The sequence below is a fragment of the Tachypleus tridentatus genome, chromosome 4 (assembly GCF_004210375.1).
Source record: "Tachypleus tridentatus isolate NWPU-2018 chromosome 4, ASM421037v1, whole genome shotgun sequence".
NCBI classification, from domain to species: domain Eukaryota; kingdom Metazoa; phylum Arthropoda; class Merostomata; order Xiphosura; family Limulidae; genus Tachypleus; species Tachypleus tridentatus.
In genome coordinates, this window is record NC_134828.1 from 106,770,765 (window position 1) to 106,789,958 (window position 19,194).

At 31.9% G+C, this 19,194-nt stretch overlaps 1 protein-coding gene across 2 annotated transcripts in view; it reads right to left on the bottom strand.

Annotated features, from left to right (window-relative positions):
• LOC143249850 (electrogenic aspartate/glutamate antiporter Aralar, mitochondrial-like) overlaps positions 1 to 19,194 on the bottom strand; it is an 87,548-nt gene that overhangs the window by 35,240 nt on the left and 33,114 nt on the right. For both annotated transcript variants that reach the window (XM_076500399.1, XM_076500398.1), the window contains 2 exons: positions 17,617 to 17,707; positions 13,232 to 13,307 (listed from right to left, as the gene is read on the bottom strand). In XM_076500399.1, the coding sequence (XP_076356514.1) occupies positions 13,232 to 13,307; positions 17,617 to 17,707 (167 nt within the window). The remainder of the gene's footprint in view (positions 1 to 13,231; positions 13,308 to 17,616; positions 17,708 to 19,194) is intronic.

Sequence of the window (19,194 nt, forward strand, 5' to 3'; positions counted from 1 at the left end):
GTTTAATCAACTTCTTCATACCATTATCATCATAACCTAAACAAGGTAGCACGAAAGTAGCATATAATATCACTCAGTTATTTCATAGGAGAGATGTTAATTTTCTGGATGTATTGCTAAATAAGTGTTAATAAATTATCAGAAATAACACTTTTAATATGTTGTAATTTAGTGCAAAAATAGTTATGCAAACTAGCTGTTTTATATGAAATGAACTAGCTTTAGTACCAAAGTCTCAAAAATCAGCCTATAAAAGTGGTTGCAAGTTCCTTGTTTTAAATAATTCTACTTTCTATGAGCTGAATGTTCTGTATCTAATTACACAAGAAACTTTTCTATGTATCTTTGTTTTATTAACCCCATAAAGATTCCTTAAAGAACTCTCCTACATGTCAAAGGTTTTATTTTCAAATAAGCAAAATTGTAATAATTTTGTTCCCTAATCACATAGAATAAAATATATTAAATTCATTAGTTATTTCATGCTACACTATTACCTTAACAATAAATTAAACAAACATGAAACTGTTGTCAGCAAAGTTGTTGTTTTTTTCAATAAGACAAAGTTAGGAATATCCAGTATCATTTCTGGATCTCAAACTACAACAGTACTTGTGCAAAACAGGACAGGGGATCGTGAGAAGAATTTCTTTGGTCAAAGTCCACTAAATATGCCTTGTGAAAGCTGAACCTGGATGTTCTATACACAAACGAGTCTCCAAAAAGAGATAATACTTTTAATACAGGAAGTATGCAAAAAGTAGGAATCAGGTGACTTCGACACATTTCCTCATTCATGCAGATGAAAGAAAGCTAAGCCCAAATGATTTGAGGTTTAAGAATGAGTCCCAGCTGGTTCAAACACTGAGTTAGAAACAGCAACAACTTAGAAAATGACCAACCAATCCAAATGAGACAACTCTTAGAGAAAAAGTAATGGGGCCAAGGAGGAGGTCTTCCAAGAAAAGATGCAAGGGAGCCAACTGTCTCTTATAATAATGGAATCAAAGTCTAGCAAAAGGTGCAAGGGAGCAAATTGTCTATATAATAATGGAATCGAAGTCTAACACTGTGAACATGATGAGCAAACAAACATTCTTATTACTTAGTTGTGAATATAAGGATTTGAAGCTATGGGAAGGAGAAGAGTTCAAAACTGGTAGAGCTTATTCCACATTCCAGTGAACAAAGAGAAGGAAACATTGTAAGGACTGAGCAATTATAATATATTGAAAGGCATCTAAGATATCAACCTTACAACTCCATAGTTCTGAGGAAAAGGACTAATAGAGAGCAAGATAACAAAAACCACCAGATAGTGATTGAAAGAATGAAGGTTGATGATTGGATGCAAGCCCCCAGAATAAAGGCCTGTAGCAAATGATCCTCCTGATGATTCTCATGCTAAGTAAATCTGATACCATGGCCTTAAGAAATGAAGAGAAAGGCTCTGCATAAGAACTTGAATGACCAACCATTCAGCCACAAAAGAAGTCCATCTGTCTGCATAGAGAAACAGGTGTGCCCCTATAGGACTCAAGTCAACAGTGTACATAGAGAGTCACCAAAAGGATTTGCAATGATATGGTCAACTTGATGAGGAAGTAGGAACAAGGTTAAGAGGAAAAGGGACAAAAAAAAAAAAAGAGAGAAAAAAATAGAAATTGAGAGTTCAAGGGATCATGGTAAAGAAGTGAGACAATAAACCATGGAATGAAGAGAGGGTTGATGCCAAGCAGCCTCAGCTTCCAAGGCATTAGGAATACCCTGAAGACTTCAAGTTAAAAAAGTGAGAATGGGGAAGACATATGGTAGAGAAAACAGCATCATGTCCCACCAATAGCAGAACCATATAAGCAGATAAAAGGCAGAAGACAAAGACTCAGACCAAGGTAGTGAAAATGACCAACTTTAGTTAACCATGGGATCAACGTGTAGGGCTTCAGATAAGACAGATAAAGGGAAAAATGTGAAAATGAGAAAAGGAAAACTGAGCTGAAACCTTTGAAAGTGGAAATAAAGTTCATGCATGAATATGTCAATATGGACAAGCATGTCTAGAGAAGGAAGACGCAATCCTCAGTGTAATAGCATCACTCATTAAGAAATGAGAAGAATAAAATGACAGAAAAGTAAGGAACAGACACAAGTTCTCAAATCTACAAAGTTGTTTGGAGAAGTAACATTTTTCTCAATAGTTAAAGCATCTAATACAAGTCTAGGAAATAAAAATAACCTATTATCCTTATGATTGGGTTTAGAAAAAGATAAAAGCACTTCCATTCTAAGGACAATTTTTATTTAGTTATTTAGTTGTTAAATTTAGTTGTTAAACCACACTTTGGTAATACTAATCAACTCCACTGTGCAGATTAGCACAATTTAAAAAAACTTTTAAGAATTTCTTTACAAAAGTAACTTTCTAGACTTGCTTCACAATAGTTTGATTTATACACTGAAACTCAAACAAATACAATTAATTTGCTCAAGAAATCTAGAATTGTCTTAAACGTTGGCAAACACTGTTTTAAATAGAATTTCTAGTGCTCACGTGAAGCCTCCTAGCAGCACAACGATATGTCTGCAGATTTATGTCATTAGAAAGAAGGTTTTGATACCTGTGGTAAGCAGAGCACAGATAACCTTTTGTGTGGCTTTGTGCTTAATACAAAATGACAGCTTATGTGGATCCAGTGTCACCCTCCTGTTGTCACACGATGATTACATCATGCAATTTACATCAAAACACAGTTTAAATGAGAGACAGTTCAAGGCTAGTGGCATGCAAAATATCCAAAACAAATACATGTGGAATGGCTACAGTGTGAAGACAGTTAAATGATGTTTTTCAGAATCATCCTTTACTATACACATTTATTACAAACATTTAAAAACTACAGTCAATAAACTAGAAACATCTGACTGCACTAGACATTTACAGAGGCAAACACAAGTTAAAAACATGCATAATGCTACACTGCAAGTCAATAATTTGATTTTTTCATTAAACTTGAAATTTTAATGTTTTCTTTTATAAGCCATAATACATAAATAACTTTCTGTAATATGAGTAAGGCACGAGAGCAGTTTTTAAAATTTATTTAAATATCCTTTACTTTCACAACACAACCATCTTTATCCAAAAATACAATATCATTACATTTTCAGAACAGTTTCTTATTTTTCAAGTTTTTAAGACCTACTTCCTTCAGACCAAACTGAGGTTAGGAAAGGAAAAACACAAGCCTTTTGACAAAATTATTCTCACAAGTGTAGTTAAAATGATAAAAACAATTAAGATTAACTGCTTTTAATAGCAATATTTTTCTCTGTTAATAGAATATTACGTCATTCTATTACATCTTTCATAATAAACTGTAATTAAGGTAGTTAACCAGCCTAGATAAATCTTTAATTTTGTTTCCCTCAAGTTCAATATAAAATGTGTTTTTTGATTTCATCTGAACATTAGGAATATTCTTTTAAGCAAAAACTCGTGTATTTACTTATTTGTTCTCAATTAAATGAAGTTTATTTACAAAAATTAGGAGTCACATGAAAAACTTTTGGTTTAAAAAAATTTAAATATGTTTTTATGAAAATTTTAAAAAACAATCAGAACTTCCTCTCCCCATAAATGATAATACACATAAAGAATAAATGAACAAATAAAGCTGGTTCTTAACCAAAACTACTATTCTGTTGCTTGTAGCCTCAGGTTACGTGTACAAACCAATCAATCAAGTAGTGAACAGAGCTAATCAATTCCTAATATGATAATATTCACGAGATCTCAAACATCCGATACCTATTGTTTGTTTTGTTTTATCATCATCTTTGGTTTTCAGGCACACTTTTGTAGCTTGCGACTTTGAAATTTAAATAGATCGTCACCAGAATGTATTTATATATACTGAGAAAAAACATGCAAAGAATAAATTTTAGATTACACAACTTTTACATCACTAAAGATTTTCAGAGATGAAAGTGAGGGATAGCCTATACAGTAAGAAAAAATGTGTTGTAATCATGTATTGACTTTACCAAGTAAAAACGTATATATGTGCATTTTGTTTAGCAATATATTTTACAATTATAGCAGTTATCTGTCTTATATAGTTATAGACAAACACATACTTGGTAGGTGGCTTCTGAAGTTTCAAGAGTGATAAATTGGATAACCTCAAGACAAAGTCTATACTGCAATAAGATGTAATGTTATATTGATTGTGCTTATTATAAAATTTTACATTGCAAAGTAAATGTTTATATGGTTATTGGTTCTTGACTTTTAATCAAGGTAGGACATGTCAAGTTATAACATAAACCACCATAAACATTATGAAGCCTTTTCATTGGGCAGAATCTAACAACAAATTTACCCACAGTTTGCTATGCAAATCTCACTGTATTGCAGCCACAAAACAATTGTAAAATTATAATGGCTGTCTTTGTATATGCTGAAAAACAATCAAGATACTGATGAAATTGTTTTATTATTTTCTCATGATTTTCTTTACCTGAATACAATGACATGTAAAAACACAGACGATCTTTCCATTTAAAATAGTTTTCCCATGAATTTTTATTTTATTCTATATGTGGAACTTGTACAAAACCATTTTTACTTTTCCTAGATTTACACATGTAAAAACAAAACAACTGAAGTGTATTTTTCTTCCTGATAAGATACATACAGCTTTAGACTTCATACTGATGTTGTATTGTATTAATATAATCTCAAAACCGATTTCAATTTTTTTCTACTGACCAGTTACAAATATAACCCTTCTTTTCAGCAGATGCAACAAATAACGAACCTACACAGCATTTTCACATTTGACAACAAAAAGTAGCATAACAAATTTAAATAGATATTTAAATTAATTACTACTCTAAATATCTCATAAGGAAACTAGTAACTTGCTTTTTAAAAACATTACTGGTAACATGTATAAACCTTAACTTCAAGAAATTTGTCTTGGATTTTCTAGATTTTAATTCACGCTAATGTTCAATCTGTTTACCAATGTATAATCATATACTGAAACAAACGTTATACATATATTTTGAATTCAAACCTATGAGGCAAACAACATGAATTAAATATAAATATTTTCCAATATTTGTGATAATGTTATTTACTCTGTATAGGTTAGAAATAATTTAAACAAGCAATCATACTATTGCATAATGAAATTTTCTTTGACCAATAGAATTTTATCAAGGAGTTCAAAGTATACCTGGTGAAGAAGATTAGTGGTCAGTCTGCAATTGGCTTTGGACAATTCATTGAGGAGTTTGAAAGCTCTTCCACCCTCTAATGCTTCTCTTGTTAGAGATGCTAACTGGTAGTATTTCATGTCCATGGCTTCAGTGGTGGCCATTCACTGGACAACAGTACTTTGTCCACTTCACCCACCTACTGCTTACATGGCAAATTATACCACTAGTGATCAATGCCTCAACTATGCAGTACTGCCATCTACAGCCAGAGGTCATTAACAGAGGTCAGGAAATCGTTACATTAACATTAACTAGGATGAAAATTCAGTAACTCACTACCTCTCCATTTGTGATTGAGAAATACAAATACTCAAAGTTACTTTACTAATGACAATGTAAAGCAATGATTCTACTTGAAAAGGACTGAAACCACGTAAAACTGCATTTACTTTTATCAGAAAGGTGCTTTACATATGTTTTAGAAATAAATTTCATTTTCTAACAGTATGCTAAAGAAACAAAGGATTTAAAATATTCTGATAAAATGAAACACTCTAGCTTCACTTAAGGAATTACTCTTGAAAATACATGCTTAATAAAATACTAAATGTATACTAATAATTATGAAATAGATCATACATATAATGTAAACACACACACACAACATATTTCTGAACTAAACATAAATGTATATTTATTCAAACTTATTGGAATAAAATTACTTATGCCCTGAATGTATATATTCAAGAATTTTTGCTCTCAGCTTTTCTATAAGTCTGTTGGAAGAATTATTTGTGTTTTAATAATGAAAGCATAAGAGTAACACTACATTTCTTCAGTTGGCATGGTTCAAAATATAGAATGTATTAAACAGAATGAATGAAGTTGTGTTTGAACTTCTGTGACCACTGGTCAAGACAGAGTGCCAAAAATAAGATGTTATTCCTCCCTACAACTGGCAACAACAGAAGTTTTGAAAATAGGGATACCTCAAATTTCTTTATCATCAGTACTCACATGAAATGGTTTGATAGAGAAGACGTTAATTTAAGAGTTGTTTCCATTATATGTGTATATCATACACATACGTACATGTATAGAAAAAACACAATGCAAGAGATAAAAATTACTCTAGATTTCTTTGTTTTTATAAGATTTAAGAAATAATCTTCACTAAAAATAATATAAAACAATTTTTTTTGCATTTTCCATTTTTATTTTATTTTTTATTTCTATTTTTAACAGTGGTTTTAATTTGTAGTGCTCATGTACAAATACAGTACTTACTTTTTCCCTTCCTGTCTACAAATTAAGCAGTGTTAAAATCTCTTAATATTTTGCACATTTCAAAAAGTCATTCTGATTCAAAACTCTGCAATACTTTTATTTTTCATCATCGTATCATTTATGGTCAACATTTAATTACGATTTATCCAAATGTTTTACACCTAATTAATTTGATAGAAATATTTTGGTCTAGAGCAAATGAATAATAATGAATACCATTATATGCAATAATATTTAAGTTTGATTTCATCACACCCTTAACACTGACTACCATCTTCTAAAATTTATATGAGCTAGCCTTGATATTGTTATTTTTAATTCTGAAAATAAAACTAATAGATGAAATTAATTGAAATTTAACAAGAACCTTCCTTAAAGTATACAGTTTAAAAAATAATAATTTTGATTTTCTCAACTACTTTTACTCAGACTGAATAATTCACAAGTAAGGTGATTTTTATTTTTAGTAAGTAAATATTACTTAAACTTTACTCCAGTTTGCATAATCTCCAGCACATCTTAAATGAATATCAAAAGTTTTCTTTTTTAAGGTAAATTTTGTATTTTATTTCCATTATCTCTAGTTTGTCACTACCTCTCACTGTTATCTTTAATGTACAGGGAGCTTGTAAAAAAGGTCTTCAGTACCATGTTTCATAAGCATTTAGACCAACTCTGGATGCATCAGGTTCAACATGAAAACTGCAGAAAACGAAATGTTGACTTATCTTTCTTCAGGACAACACTGATCTGATTCCAAATGGATTTACTAATATTTGGGCTTCACATGATATACTTATAAAATACCTCAGAGGGATCTTTATGATGCTTTGTTTCCTTTGATGTGACTCAAATGGAATGCCACAAGATATCTCTTGGTAATAAAGTTGTGTTTCTGACTAATAAGCACATCCAATTATTTCCCATTTTGACCAGTGGTGATTTCATCATACAATTCAGTGCATCCTTAATTACTTTATAAGGTTATCCACTAGTTGGGACCTACACAATCTGACATATCACAGTGTTTGTTGATATCATTCCAAAACTGTTGGTGACAAGGCATTAGAAGATCCCAGAAAAAAAAAAAAAACTAGCCAACAACAGTGAATGAAAAAATGTCCTAATTTGAAATATATAATGACCACAGAGTTTCTGCTTCCCTGACTTATGTTACCTAGCTTGTTTAGTGATGAATAATTTGGTTAGATACAAGTCTGAATGGTTGAGGCCAAGAAAACAGTCCTGTAGTGGTATCTGCTGTAGTTTCTTCACTGATTGTATTGGTATATTCTGGTTAAGGCACAGCATTACACTTTATTGTTACATACACTGCTTTCCAAAGATGGCAAAACTTGCCAAAACAAATTTTAGTCTTTTTTAGATGTATGAACTTTTAGCTTGTACTGATTTAATAAAGAGAGTTTAGTTCTGAACTCAATTTTTTTTTTTGCACCAAAGTATGCAAAAGACACTTAGGTTATTCCCTTTTCAACATCACAAAATAATTTAAAGTGCACTTATGTCCTCCTTGTCAAGTATTGAAATATACTTCCCACAATGCAACACATTAATTCACTGGTAAGCAAATGTACCTACTTAAAAACATACAGGATCAATGAAAAACACAGGTATGTAACTAACTTACACTTGCAATGATACTATACTACTCGATTCAAAACATTCTTGATTCTTTAAGAAAGGACAACGAGATTAATTTCATTAATTCTAGTCAATTTAAACTCTATCACACCCAGATTAGTTGATTCAACATGCCTGTTCTGATTTGTTTTTGCAACTTCTACAAATAAAATACTTTATTTTTTATGTTTGATATTTTTTATGAAATTGCAGTTTTGAAATTTCAAAACGATTTCATCATGGTATGTAAAACTAAATACACTTATCTTTGTTGTAAATTTGAATAACTGATTTTTAAGTGCTTCCATATTCTTGCAAAACTTCCTTACACAGATTGATTTTATAAAATTTATATTTTTATGCAAAAAACACTGCACAGTGAGTGATCCACTACGATCAGTGAAATCACTGGTATACAACAAAATAGTATGTATTTTACCAAACCTAAATTATAAGCACACTGACTTTTTGTAAAAACTGTTCCATTTATATAATACATTTTAAACCTATCTGATATTCACTTGTATATTTACATTTCTTTTCAGTGATTTTCTATGCCCATTAAATAAATTATTTAAGCTAATAAGACATAACTTAACCACAGTCTTGGCAGCAAAATGAAACTGCATACAGTCTGTGGTATAGTTAATTAACTAAACCTACCTCAACTTGTTCTGTTAAAAACATTTATTTTCCTATCATACTGCTATATTGTAATTTAAATGAAGAAAAAATATCAAACGTTTTCACAAGTTTTGAAAAAAATAAGTCATGACTGTAACTGTAGTGCAACTGTTTACAAACATCTTTTTTTGAAGTAATCTATCACAAAGTTAATTTTTTATCACTGCTTTAATCTTGACATTAGCCACCACTGAAATGAAAGTTGTACTGTTTTATACAGATGTAATGATTAAAAACAACCTCACTACTTGTTAAGACTGTTTGTTTGGTTTGTTTTATGAGTTTTGAGCAAAGCTACATGAGGGCTATCTGCACTAGCCGTCCCTAATTTAGCAGTGTAAGAATAGATGGAAGGCAGCTAGTCATCACCACCCACTGCTAACTCCTGGGCTACTCTTTCACCAGTGAATAGTGGAATTGGCCATCACACTATAATGCTCCCACAGCTGAAAGGGCGAGCATGTTTGGTGTGTCTGAGATTCAAACCGCAGCTCTCAGATTACAAGTTGAGTTCCTTAACCACCTGGCCATGCTGGGCCCATTTGTTAAGATATTAGTCTACAACCTTTCAAAGACAAAATATAGCAAATTATTAACTGAAATCTATATAACCATGATTTGATTTAAATCACAAAATTTAAATTAGTGTTATTTTGTTCAAAACTATTTTAATTTTCTTCCAAATGGGTTAAGATGACATATAGTGCTCATAAAAATATTCTGGAAATTCACAAACACTAATGATTGCATTAAGAGCATGCTGAAATCAACCCAAACTTGAAAATTGCCATTTTTACTTCATTTATATATATACAGAAATAAATAAAAAGCTTTTCTTAGTGAATAAATTTAAACTCTAGCCTTTTTTTATAAATACAATGCATGGAAAAAAAATTCTATCTTCTATGGTTTGTTAAATTAATTTGTGCATTTTGGCCATGAAGGTAAGATGGACCCATTTGGGTGTGACTGAGTTAATAAATATAATAGTAGAAAGTAGTAATAAAAGATATCATTGCAAGCATACAAGTTAAAGACATACAGATTATATGATGTGCTTTTATAAAACTCATGGTTCATCACACACTGAAAAGGTAAAAGAGCATGAAACCGTTCCTCAGTTTTAGGGAAAGTGCAAAAAAATTTCAAATGTTCACCAGGATGTTTAGTACTTTAATATCATTACTCAAAGCTTTTATCATTTTTTGATATCGAGCAGACTTAAACTGCAAAAGTGTAAATGAATTCAATTGCCAGTGTTGAAATACATGAAGCTTGAACTCAAAGTAGTTTCAAGTATAAAAATCGAGGCCATCTAGTGACTTTCAAAAATTGTATCAGACTCAAAACTGAGGTTTTGATCAAGATCACAAATTGAAACTGTGATTCAAAACAGTTTCATAATCAATATCAAACCAAATAGGTTAAAATCTGTTGCACACACTCCTACTCATTGTTTATTCACTGGAACATGGTTTAGCCTTTCATTATGAATTTGCCTTAGTTTGCAGTAATGACTTTCATCCTTCATTAGGGTCTCAACTGAAGTGTTATCTTTTGACAAGCCAACATATGCTTTGTTCAGGTTCTGGCAGCACCTTCTGTCTTCATGTCCATAGTTCTGGAATGTAAGCTTAAAAGTGCTTAATGTTCTAACTAGGATAACAGACCTTGAGAAGATGTGTACAAAGAACTGAGTACGTTATATTAAAACAATTCTGAATATGCAAATAGACAAGTCATATGATACTCACAGCCAATACTTTGACTTACAGTGGTATTGCAAAACAAGAACTACATTCTGATACTAGTAATCCAGACACATTGTTGAAGTATAACAGTCCTTTCTGATGCATAATATTCATACACTCAAATCACAAAGATGTGTTCAGATCAGGGATTTAGAATTTCCAAGAAAGGTATATCCCTAACACTTAATGGAACCACAAAACAAGGGATACAGATCCCCTTAAGGAACCACACAGAAAGGGACTTTCAATAAGTTGTATCCCAGCTCTGGTATGCAAAATAAAGCATCTTATGTAGGGTCAATAGCAAAAACTGTCCATGTAAACCTGATAACAGCAACTAGCCAGGGTAAATAATAAGACATGAAGACACTCAATGAAGTATGGGTGTACCTTAATAATATATTGTCTTGAGCTATTTTCTACCTTTTAATTAAAGAAAATTTTCAAAAGTAGTGTACATCATGTTTAAAAATAATATTTAAAGGGATTTGTGATCATCATTGAATTTTGTATCTGGGGTAAGCCAAAGATAAGAAGAGTAAACATAGATACCAAGATGAAATCTACTTACTATCAGACCAATGTTTTGGTCCTTTTGTATCACACAGAGCAGTAAGTGCTTTGTACAAAAATGAGGCTAATATGGTACAGGTTCACTAAAATAAAGCTTCCAGTTTTATCTTACATTCCACCATTCCATACTCAAGCAGCTGGAAAATGAAAAAAACATACTGATGAAGCTACTTACAGACTTCTGTGTGACTGGACTACTGAAACAGATGATGGAAAACCATTGTCCTTGTAAGCTAGATAAATTATGAAAAACTTGTAGGGAGGAGTGGAGAACATTAGGCATAACAGCCTTAAGATGGAACATTATGCAATGGAACATGTGTTGCAGGACTATTGCAACAGTAATCAAACAGAGATTGACAAGACTTGGCAACATGAACTGTACTGATGTGGTAAAGTTCCAAAATCATTTTAATATAATGTAATCAACCTTCTGTAGATTAAAGGTAATAATTCCTAATATTGTGATGCTTAGTTTAATCTTATGCAAAGCACTGCCACATAAGTACATGAACTACAGTATCATTTAGCTCTATAATTGTACTGGTAATATTACAGGGGAAAAAGTGTTTAAGCCAAAACACACACACACACACACACACACAAAATGGTGGGATTATACGACAACACAAGCCTTGTTGGAGAACTGCACTTACAACAACAGACACCTCAACATTTGCACTCATATGTATACAAAGTTTCTCTCCATCAAAGTACTTACCAATCATTCTATTAATGTGTAGCACTTGATTATGCTCTTGGGTTTGATGTGTCACTTTATTAATTTAAGTTTTCGACCCCAACCAATATATAGCACAATATCAACTTATCAAATATTATGTTTATTAATTCATTACTCATATATATTTAAAACCTAATTCATACATAAAAATTAACAAATTCATTTTTTTTTAATGAGTAACGACTTTCGTTGCATGCTGTTTTGGTTTAACACTTTATAAACTGTTTCCTGTTGGAGAACAAAACAATTTTAAGCCACTGATTATATTGGAAAGAAAAGTTACTGTAATTAAAGTGTTTAGCAATTGCAATGGAATAATTTAAAACGTTTTAATTTGATGGTTTTAAAAAATATAGAAAAAAAGCTACACTGATACTTTTCCACTGAAAAAGACAGTCTTCAATGCTTTTTATTTAAACAATTTAAGTTTGCTCAAGCTTAATATAAAAAATTAAAGTGTTTTTAACTATAATTTAGCTCAAATGGAAATGCTATTGTGCATTCTCAAACTTTTATCAGATTTTAAATGACTAAAAGAAAGTACAGCAAATTATAATACTATTGACTTTTGTACACCAATATTAAGTTGTATTAAATTTCAGCTTAACATCATGATAAAACAATATGACTGTAATCTATGGTCTCATTTAACTGACTAATAAACACAAACATTTTTAAACCAAGAATAAACAGTTACATAAAGTGGAAGAAAACTGTATTTACTTACAGTTCAGAAGAGTCATATATAAAATCAAATTAGTATCTATAGGCTTCTCTCAATTTTTAGCATATCTTCAAAGCCATAATTATTTTGGACGAAGAATAATAAATAAATGGAGGGGAAAAAATCTGAAGAGTTCTGTTGCTACTGAATATTGAAGGAAATAGTCATTCTGTTTAAAAATACAACCTGCTGAATGATACATCACAAAAGTGTGTATTATCTTATACTCTCATAAAAAGCAGTCTATGCAATAAAATTATATATAGAACAAAAAGTTGCAGGAGCACTACGTGTAGGGAAAAACTCACTGTACAGTTTTCTTACAACAGAATAGCATACATATCTTCATTACAATCCATAACAACATGCCTTTGAACAACAAATTTTATACAATATAAGGAAAACTTGTGTTTTACCTCATGAAGTTTATGTCCATATACTAGGAACCTGTATTCTGAATCACAGTTGTTATACTTGAACAAATGAAAACAATTACTTTTATGATGTTATTTGATTCACCTTTACATAAATATATACAAATACATACATAAATTATGACTGTTTTATTCAAATTTTAAAATAACAGAGTTTGTACTGACATACCTCCTGCAATTGAGCCTAAGAAAAATCTGTACAAGCTTTCAAGTATCTGGATGGCAATTCCTCTATCTGCTGGGCTCTGAAAACATAAAATTAAAACAAAAACATGAATTCTGCATGCCATGAATTATTTCCAGATGGGGTTTGTAACCCATTACAAACAAGTAATGCAGTGCTGTATGAAAGCAGAAATATATATATATGTTTTTGGGTTTTTTTGTGCAGCATTTACCCTTCAGGATTGTTTGTTTGCTTTCTGGAAATTTGCACAAAGCTACACAAGGGTTATCTGCATCAGCCATCCTTAATTTAGCAATGTAAGACTAGAGAGAAGGCAGCTAGTCATTACTACCTATTGCCAACTCTTGGGCTACTCTTTTACCAATGAACAGTTAGATTGACTGTGACATTACAATACCCCCACAGCTGAAAGGCTGAGCATGTTTGTTGGGATGGGAATTCAAATCCCTGACTATCAGCTTACAAGTCTAGCCACCTAGCCATATTGGGGCATCCCTTTTAAGACTGGGTCAAAAGAATTCATATACCAGTATTTGGGGATTGTAAAAATAAATTACCCAATGAAACTGCATGAAACTTAACACAAAACTTCATGTTCTGAAGGAAAAAAATAGAAATACTTCTTTTCATCTTATACATTCCTAAAAACTTGTAAATGTATCTTAAAGTTTTTGTTTCAGTGAAAATTAACTCTTTCTGTAATCATTAACATGGTTGGTACTTAGTATATTTTTATTACCTACTGGAGCAATTACATAACCACCTTAAAGATATAAATTTCACATGATTAATAATTATTGGTAACTGCAGACTAATGCACAACCTTTAAGACCTGTAAATTTGCTAACTTTAAATATCCTTACATAAATTATTGTACCTTTCAAATGGAAATACATAAATAAATTTAAGCTTCAATTGCTATAACTAATTATGATATTTTGAATGTTAGATGCTTCAGTATTCACGAAACCAGTTTTGTGGGAGTAGAAAATCATCACCACCACTTTTATATACAAGACAAAGGTCAACTATCCAGTACAAGTCCCTTTTGAATGGATGTCCAAAGAATAGGTCATCAGTCAAATAAAAATCTATCAAAACAGCAAACTATTTTAGGTGATATTGTAATTTTTCGTGATTATACGAATGTAAGGTATAAACAGTACTGGCTCATCATACAGGCATGCTGCAAACAAACTGCTAAGCTGAATAAACGTCCACCTGGTGAAAAATATACCTACTACCCTTTTTTGAAGCTTAACATAAAACATGTAGTACAAACTAATGCAATCCCTTTCCTGTTATTTTTGACAAACTATCATTCATTGCTCTGGCTATTTATTCACAAACTTCAAACTAAAAACACTAATAAACATACAATTCTCACTGTAGACCGTTACAATTATATTCAAATTAAACTCTGAATGTATATCTAAATAATGCCTTTCTGGAGTCAAATAATTTTAAAGGATGCAAATTTTGTATGCAATGAAAGACACATGGTCATTTTAAAACCTGTCAACTTATAAGACAAGAAGGTATATTCAAAATACATATAAATTAAGAGAAATGTATATATTTCATACATTGTAAAAAAAAAATACTTATTTTATCTGTCGTTATAAAATATATATCATAAGTACCACTAAACAAAAAGTTAACACTTACTACAACTAAAACTGTATTTCCAAAAACACTTATCTCCTGTTACACTTACAGCTATTGCTCGACTCTCAGGGTTTCTTCCTTTACCCATCTAAGCATTGGTATGATTATTTTCTTGCTTGTTCCAATCTTTTATACATTACTTAATATTAGTATTAAGAGCACTTTCCACCTACATTAAAGCACCCTCTCTCTTATTACTGTATATAAACACTTTCAGATAATGTTATTTTCTCAAGACTGACTATAATACCAGCTCTCAGCAAGAAGGAAGAAAGGGTGAGAGAACATTAGAGAAGGTAGGTATTATTGGATATACATTTTCAGTTTAAGAAAATGTAACCTTCCAAAATAAACTTACCTCCATTTACACTTACATATTTATAATCTCACACTGATAAGGTGGAGAGGCTAGTGAGGGCAGTATCCATAGATCATGGACGTGTCAACAGAAGATAGGCACCCCAGTTGAGGAACCACATGACAACCAGAACAGGTATGCTCTTCATCTGGAACTTAATTCATGTATTGTGGGTGGAATTTTACATGATTTGTCATCACTTTTGGCCAAGCCCTAACCAGAGAGCAAAGGCTTCACTACTTGGAGTTGGAATTATAGGGCCATAATCCCTATTTCTCACATTTGCAGTTAGAGTAATTGGACCTTCTCCTCAACCTGAAGAAATGCAAAATGAAACATCCCAGGCTCAGAATAATGAGAGCATACATGCCTTACTCAATCTGAGACAGAAACTCATCTGGTCTTGAGTTATGAATACTCATTGTCACTCCTCAACTGTGTGAGCAAGGTAACTATCTACTTGTTTCTGGAATTACAGGGTGAACATGAAACAAACTGTGCTTGACCAAAGACTCAGTATGGGATCACTTTTCATTCAGAATTATGAGGAGACAGAATTGTTAGAGTGAAGTTTGATGATTGTCCTCTTAATAAGATCAGACTATGAGGCGTTGTCTATTGAAGAACAAGAAGGACTAAAACATTGTATAGAAAAGACTCATAATCTGTGTGTAGACCCTGGAATTCATGACTGTTGGTACACGCACAACGGCACTGAAGTGAGGCATTTGTGAAGAGATCAAACTCACAATGAAGTGGAGGTAGAGGAAGCCATATTTTATAGCATCTCAACAACCTCTCAAGACTGAAGAATGATCCTAACTGGGGAAACTGTAGAATCCAATGAACTGATGTTTCTGATGCCATGGTCCCATAAAGACCATTAAAAGGATCTCTTGTGCTATCATCCCAATCCCAAAGGCATATGAGATTTGAGTGATGCCCAGGGAGTCAAGGTTCTTGAATAAAGGTAAAACTACAACCCCCCTGCAAGAGCCAATGAAATCTAAGACACCAATGGCAACAAGAAAGAACATAGAAGTCAATAATCAAAGCAATGTTCTGCAAATGATGGTTCCAACTTCTCATCAATGAAGTTGATGACTGATTCTTCCAATGTGTGGTACAGGAAAAACTAAGTGCTGTATTTTAGAGGTTAACTACAAACTCTACAACAGAACCCATACATTCAATGAGCTAACATATTATTTTCTTCCATCTGGTGGCAGTAGGCTAAATGACGAGGTTCTGACAACTGCATCAGATAAGGCATAACTGCCCCTTTACATAATTGACAAGTAATATCCCTGCACAAATCCATGCCCCTTGGATAGAGATAAAAGTAAATACTTGCTCAGACCTTTCAGCCATCAATGTAAGATGCAGGCTCAAAAGCAACAAGGGACAGACCCAAAATATCACTCTTGATGAATCAATTGATGAAAACAAATTAAAGGCAGCTTATCCCAAAAGTGATCCCCCATTTTTAAAGACTGTGCTGATTACAGCTGATTGGAACAAAGTTTAGTCAGATAAGGTTTTTTTGTTAAAGTAAGGCAACATTGAATATCTACTGTGTCCACTGTTGGGAATCACATGCTGGGTTCCAGCATTGAAAATTCATAATCTCAATACTGTTCCACAGGGTATCTGAAAAGCAGGAGAAACTGAATCTAAATTCTCTCCAGAATTTCAAGGATCAAACTAATTTGCAGCCTCAGAGGTACCTGAAAATAACACCATGGAACCATGGATCACTTACAGTAACAACAGAGGTGGACTCTCCCTCTTTCCACTTACTGTTCAATAACAGATATCAGAGATGGGATATAAAAGACTTAATTTGCCTCCATGTCAAAAATAATACAAGAATTTCTACCATAAATCAGCTTGCCAATCAGTTTTTTGTTTGTCTTTTTACAAAAATAAACTAGGTAATACTGAGAATGCACAAGTTCTCTCTAAATGATCAGTGCACTGGGAAACCTGTTAGTGATGCTTTTTTGAGAAAAAGTGGTAAATATCTAAATGAGGTGCTTACAAATAGTGCAAGAATAGAAGGTGCAATGACAGCGGTGAAGAATGTCACAAGACAAATATTATTAAGAGCAATTACGTGGGGTATAAAAGACTGGAACAAGCAAGAAAAAATCAGACCTATACCCAGATGAGCAGAGGAAGAAACTCTGGCAATCGAATAATATTCATAACTGTAAAAAGAGGTAACTTGGAATGATTATTCTATTTCCTTCAAAATATTAAATTCTCTATCCATGCCACAAACATGCAAGTTTTTGTTCTGTTACGTATGCCATAAATCTTTTAGTTTCAATCTACCTACCTCAACTGCCTTCATATCGGCAATGCGAGATGACAAAACTTTGGCATATCTTAATGGAGCAATTTTTTCTAGATCGGCAAAAGTAATACGCCTGAAAAAAAAATTACTTTAGAAACAATTTTCTGATGTCAAATTATGAGAATTATAAACAAAGATTACCCAAAACTTTCTACTTAAACATGGTGAAAAAATATTCTGATTAAAAAATTCTAAGAACTGAACAAAGACAAACATCACACACACACACACTGATAGTGAAAATTTTAATATGCAATAACTAATTCAAAATAACTAATCTAACCAGAACTACTTCATAAAGATTTGTAAATGGTACATATTTTACAACAAAAATTCCAACTTAAATCTATGAAGCTATTTCTTAAAGAAACTGCATTAATTCAAACTACTTTTGGACTCCTGAGACAAAGAGACAGAGCACTTCTGATAATGAAACTAAATTTCCCTTAAAAAAATGACAATAAAGCTGTATCTTGCACACAAGATCAACTAATTATCATAATTACTCACTGAAACAGTAGCTAATTCATTCTGAATGTTAACAAATCCAGACACCCAAGAAAAGGTGTATGTCTACAACACTGTCAAGTGACATTCTTCCCTGAAAGCAAAACTGGGACATGTTGTAAAATTAAACGTACTCATATGCTTGAAGATCCTCTTGTGCTCAGAAACTTCAAAACAAATGTACAGCATCAGTACAATTTATTTCTAATAAAACCACAACACTATGGTATCTGATGGATGCCTGTTAAAGCAGAGAAGTTCAGGCTTGGTGAAATAAATTTTATGGACCTTATATATGCAGGCATAATTTTCTGAATTGCACAAGGATTGAGCCACAACAAACAAGACAAAACTTTCACACATAATACAAAGGTTTGATAAATAAACTTGTTTACAGTACAAACAGCAATTTAAAGTAATATTACAACTTACAAAAAAGCAAATGATTTTGTGGGTATAAAACAAAGAAAACAGAGTGACAAGCAAAGTATAAAAGGCTTCCTTAAATAAACAAGCAAGCATGTTGTAACCAACAACAGTATACATCTTAAAATACAGTGCCAAGTTAACACAAATTTATTGATTTAACTCCAGTACAAAATAACAAAAAATAATGCGAAATACAAACAAACAACTTGCTCACAGGTGAACTTATACTTACTCAAGAGTATACCCACTCATCCTTACAAATAAAGTTAAATGTATAATCACTGGAAATTTGCAACACTGTCCAAAAGTAAAACTACAAACAAAAGTCTAATCATAATGAGAAATAAGAGATTTATGAGTTTTAATTAATCTAACTGAAATATCAAAGTAATTCACTGTAAATTAGTGACAGTAAATCATATACCAAACCAGTAAAATGTCAATGTAGACCTATCTTAAAATTCTAAGGTAAACCCCACGCCTGTTAAATTATCTACTAAAAAACCAATAACAAATATCTGGTAAAGTATCTTGTAATTTAAGATAATACCTACGTAAAGATCTATCGATGCCTATGAAAGCACCTACAAAAACCTGCTCTCTAAAGCACCAATGCTGTTTCAA